Raw genomic sequence first — 5558 nt, 5'->3', positions numbered from 1 at the left:
TGGAAGCTTGCAATATTTTCTATCAAAAAAAAAAAAAAAAAGGGAAAAGACAACTGAATACTTATTCATGGCTGAATGTGTAGAAGGAAATATGGCATAGATACCATTGATGACTAGAGATGGCTGCTACACATGTTACTTGATCCTAACCGCACTAACCATACTCTACAGACAATGCAGCCATTATTGGCAGTAAGAGGTCAGATAGGAGTCATGCAGTCCACAGGCGACAGCCCTAAATTAATCAATCACACTTACCATGAAAAATCTTTCTTCCAGTTGACTTGGTCATTGCTAAAATAAAATCCATCCTCTCTGACCAACCAGAAGCAGGTCCTAAGAGGGCCACATCGTTGAACGTCCCGCTGAACCTGAAAGGCATCAAACTGCTTCCTCGTTGCATCCCATTTCATGGTGCAGTGGAAAGGAGTGGCTCCCCATAAATTGGTTTTCACACTCCAGCTGAAATCATCTCCCACCTGAAGGGCACGCCCACCTATATCCTTGTTGTCGGATGTGCACCAAATCACCAAAGCCAGCGATGAATTGTCCGTGAACCCGTTCACTATACGAACATCATACTCGGCGCCACTGAAGTTTTCAGATTGCTTCAGCGACATGAATATTATGAATGCTGCAAGCAAAAACATTAGCAGAAAGCTGGAGATTCTCTTCATCTTGTTTTGATGATGGTGGTAGCGCTGCTTATCTTTCTTTCTTTCGCTGTCCCTTTCTTTCTTCTATATCTCCATGTATAAACCCTAAGCACTATACATATAGGAGCGTGAGGTCTGTAATCTGTATATATGATATGAAATTGAATGCGCAGTATCCCTCCTGTGATATTGAATGCAGAGTCTTACGTACTTCTATCTATATAGATATTATACATGGATTTTCTATTGTTAATTTAGGTCAAAATTTATTGGCTTTGTATCTTTCTGGGCAATGGATTTTCTACTAAATTAGATGGACGGTAACTGGAAAGAGATAATTTTCTATATTTGTATTTGGAATATCATATTTTACTAGGAAAAAAATTTGAAGATGAAGGAAAAGGCTGCTATGTTTCTATATGATATTAGTTGAAAGTTTGAAATGCTTATGAACACCTAGTTGGCAATTATATTGCTCTCATAAGCATAGCAATCATCTTTCAATAGTTTCATAAAATTTGTAAAAACAAACATAAAGACAAAAAATATCTTTGCTTTTGCTTTCGCTTTTTTTGGGTTCTTACTTTTGAAAGTCCTTTCATAGTTAATTAGTGCCTGTTCGGCAGATTTAAAAACAATTTTCTATTTTTAAAAATAAAAAACTATTTTAAATTTTTTTTTGTCATTGTTTTCTAGAAATAGTTTTTGAAAACAAAGTGAAATAAAGAACAATATTTAAAAAATAAGTAAAAATTGTTTTTATTAGTTTATAAAAAGAAAAAGCAAAATTTTAAAATTTAAAATAAATAAATAAAATTAAATATGATATCATTTCTTTTATCTCCCCACAATCTAATACCATACAAAAAAATCTTTAAATATCATTTCTCTTTAAATTACACTTGCTTTTTTAAATCTCTTTTAACTTCTATCTATAAAATTTTTCATTAAGAAAATAAATTTTAAATCAAATTATAGTTGATACATAAAATTTATTAATTTTTTAAAAATAATTTGAAACTCAAAAACCAATTTAATTAGTATTAAAAAGTCATAGAACTCAATAACATTAAATAGTCATAGACCAAAATTTATTTTAAATAGTTTCCTCTTTACACACATGTATATATGTGGACCCCGCATTTTCCGCAATGCGTTCCCACTTGATAGCACGACTCACTTTTTATTTGTGAAAAAAATTATTTTTTGAAAAGACTTGGAGTCGCCACTTATTTTTGTTTTATTTTTTAAAGGGAAAATAAAATAAGAAAGAAAAATCCTAAGTGTAACTCCTAAAAGGAAAAGACGGTTTGTGAAAACCAAATCTGGGTCTAGGGGCTTATTTTTGTTTTTTTTTTAAAGGGAAAACAAAATAAGAAAGAAAAATCCTAAGTGCGACTCTTAAAATGAAAAGACGATATGTGAAAACCAAATCTGGGTCCAAGGGTCAAGTTACCTATTGGGAAGGTACGACGACAAGCCGTAGCACCTATCTAAGCCCCTAAAAAAATAGGTCTCTACTAAATAAGGTGAGGGAAGTGTGACAATTGATAAGGAAATCAATGAATACCAAGGAATAATCATACATTGGAAGCCAATCATGCATGGAGAATAGATAAATGAAGTGGGAGTGGGAGCGTACCTTAATAGCAAATAATATGTGTTATCATGGAAACAAGATTAACTCAAGTATAAAATAATCACATGCATATGAAAGAGAAGGACAAAGATGATAATGTTCATTAAGCATAGCAGTTGATAACTAGAGGAGAAAAATCATATGTAGGGCCGCCATCGAAGCCCAATTGATTTTACATGAATTAATCCCATAAATTCCATTATTTTGGGATTATGAAAATTCATTCATATTTATTGAAAATTGAGAAAAAAATCAGAAAATTATTTGAAAATCAAATAAAATTTGTGAAAGTGCATACTAGAAGGAGAATGACAACAAGTTTATTAAAATTGGGATTCCGATACCTAAAAAGAGTCTAAAGATGAACTTTTAAAACTGGGTTTATTTAAGTTGAAAGCAGTTTTCAAAACCCCATCCAAAATAGTTAAGCTCACGCAAAAACAAAAGAAACACACCGTGATGAAGAAAGGTGGCCATAAGGAAGTGGGGCTTGGGGTGCAAAGGTCTTGATGTAAACCATGCATGCCCCATGGGTGGACCCCTTCTTCTCCATGTTTGAATTTGAGGCAGAATCACTATGCACAAATCCCAAATTACCTTACTCCTCATGCTCTAATCAGTCTTTATTTTTGTAGTGGTCTTTTCTCAAACTGTAATTCGTGGTATTTTGCCCCAACTTTCAATGGATATGAAGTTGAGTCTCGGGTAACCACTAGGGGGATTGAACCACCAATACTTGCATGTTAAGAGATAGTTTCATATGGTTACAAGATGTACATGTGTCATATGCTCATTGGTTTTCTTCTATTATTTTTAGGTGAATTATTAGAGAATTTGTTAGTTAGGTCTACTATATATTACCCTGTAAACAACAAAATAGAAAGAGAAAAATAAAAACAAAAAATCACTTTACCTTCTGTTACTTTCCTTTCTCATCTCTGTTACTTTCTTTACATGGTATCAGAGCCATCATCCATGGCCAATTCCCTCACCCCCACCTCTTCATTCTCATCCCAATTTGTTCTGATTTCCTTCAATCACTCAATCTCCATAAAACTTGATTAGAATAATTTTCTGATTTGGCGTCAACAAGTTGAAGCTACAATTAAGGGTTACAAGCTATCAAAGTTCATCAATGGAATTGATACTACTCCTCCAAAATTTCTTTCTTCCACATATGAAACAAGTGGTAAAATCAATCAAGATTTCTCTTATTGGGAACAACAGGACCAATTACTAGTCTCTTGGCTCCTTTCATCGATGTCCAAAGGGCTTTTAATGAGAATGGTTGGATGTGTAACTTCTTTCCAGATTTGGGAGAAATTGGAGGTTTTCTTTGTTGCTCAAACTCGTGCCAAGATTGATAAGTTCAAGACGTAACTCAAGAGCTCTCAGAAAGGTTCATCATCCATGAATGATTATCTCTTGCGAATCAAAAGCATTGTTGATAGCCTATTATAAGTTGGCTATTCTATCTCTACTTCAGATCATATTGACACAATTTTTGAAGGATTACTTTTAGAGTATGACACTTTGATTACTACTGTTACCACACGCACAGATTCATATACTGTTGATGAAATAGAGTTCGTTCTTTTGGCTCAAGAAAGGCACATTGAGAAGGCTACAAAAGCTTTAGATTCTAATTTGAGTGCTAACTTAGCAACTCAGAGCCAGAATAATAGAGGCAAGAAAAAGTCTGATAATTCTTTCAAAAATGGCTTTTCTATTTTTAATCAAGGCAATTTTCGTGGTCTCAATAATTTTCCAAGTCAAGGAGGTTCTGGTAGTCGTGGATTCAATAAATTTAGAGGTTCTGGTATAAGAGGTCGTGGAGGCTTCAATGGTGGTCGAAATTATTGGAATTTCAATAAACCAAAATGCCAATTGTGTGGTTGTGTTGGTCATTTGGTGCAACAATGTTACTATAGATTTGATCCATCATTTCATAACCCATTGTCCTTTTAGAATGGATTTTCTTTTGCTCAAGATTCATCATGAATGATTGTCATGGTTGCTACTACTCCTGAATTTGCCTACGACTCTAGCTGGTACCCAGATTCTGGAGCTACAAATCATATCACACCAGACATTTATAATCTGATGAATAAAGTTGAATTTGTTGGGCAAGATAAGATCATGGTGGGCAATGGAATAGGTTTGAACATTAAACATATTGGACAATCATCTTTTCAGTCTCAATTTTATTTGAAATTGTTTTCTTTAAATCATCTTCTTCATGTTCCTTCTATTACCAAAAATTTGCTCAGAGTCTCTAAATTTGCCAAAAATAATGTTATGTATTTTGAGTTCTTTCCTAACTTCTGTTATGTCAAAGATCAGGCTTCCAAGGAAATTCTCATGGTAGGGAGAGTTAAGAATGGACTTTATGTATTTGATGATTTCACACTTCTGCCTTCAGCAAAGCCACTGTCAATTCCATATTCTACAACCTCTTGTGAGTTTCTGCCTTCAACAAAGCCACTGTCAATTCCATCTTCTACAACCTCTTGTGAGTCCTCCACTTCTTCATTTCAAGATCATGTTTCTAGCCATTTTCAATATAATTCTGAATCTTGTATTACAACTAAGGATTCTTCTGGTTCTTTGAATACTTTAGATCTATGGCATCACAGACTTGGACATCCATCTCTTAAAATTGTAAAGTTTGTTTTGTCTAACTCCAATATTTCTGTTCCCAATAAAATGCAGTTTTCTTTTTGCTTAGCTTTTTGTTATGGCAAGATTCACAAACTTCATTTTTCTTCTTTTGACACTATTTACACTCAACCCCTACAACTTATTCACTCTAATTTATGGGTCCCCTCTCCACTTCAATCCTCCAGTGGTTATTACTACTACATTCACTTTGTTGATGCTTACTTAAGATTCACTTGGATCTACTTGCTTAGACATAAATCAGATGCATTTCAAGCCTTTTTTAATTTCAAAACTCAAGTTGAATTACAACTAGGTTTTAAAATCAAGGCCATACAAACAGATTGGGGTGGAGAATATAGAGCTTTCAAAAATTTTTTAACTTCAAATGGCATTCTTCATAGATATTCTTGCCCTTATACTCATGAACAAAATGGCTTGGCTGAAAGGCGGCATAGAACCATTGTAGAACATGGTCTCACCTTGCTAGTATCTGCTTCAATGCCAATGAAATATTGGGATGAAGCCTTTTTAGAGATTTTGTTTATCTCAGCAATAGATTACCAACATCTGTTCTTCATCATAAAACTCCTTTAGAAGTTTTG

The 5558-nt window shown here is 33.8% G+C and overlaps 1 protein-coding gene across 1 annotated transcript; it reads right to left on the bottom strand.

The window, feature by feature from the left end:
- Nucleotides 1-254: 254 nt before the first annotated feature.
- LOC117914231 (S-protein homolog 31-like) lies at nucleotides 255-677 on the bottom strand. The gene has a single exon (XM_034829469.1). The coding sequence runs from the start codon at nucleotides 675-677 to the stop codon at nucleotides 255-257; it is 423 nt and encodes a 140-aa protein (XP_034685360.1).
- Nucleotides 678-5558: the final 4881 nt, after the last annotated feature.

This window comes from Vitis riparia, chromosome 5 (assembly GCF_004353265.1).
Source record: "Vitis riparia cultivar Riparia Gloire de Montpellier isolate 1030 chromosome 5, EGFV_Vit.rip_1.0, whole genome shotgun sequence".
NCBI lineage: Eukaryota > Viridiplantae > Streptophyta > Magnoliopsida > Vitales > Vitaceae > Vitis > Vitis riparia.
Note: the sequence above shows the minus strand (reverse complement) of the source record. Positions and strands in the feature narration are given on the sequence as shown.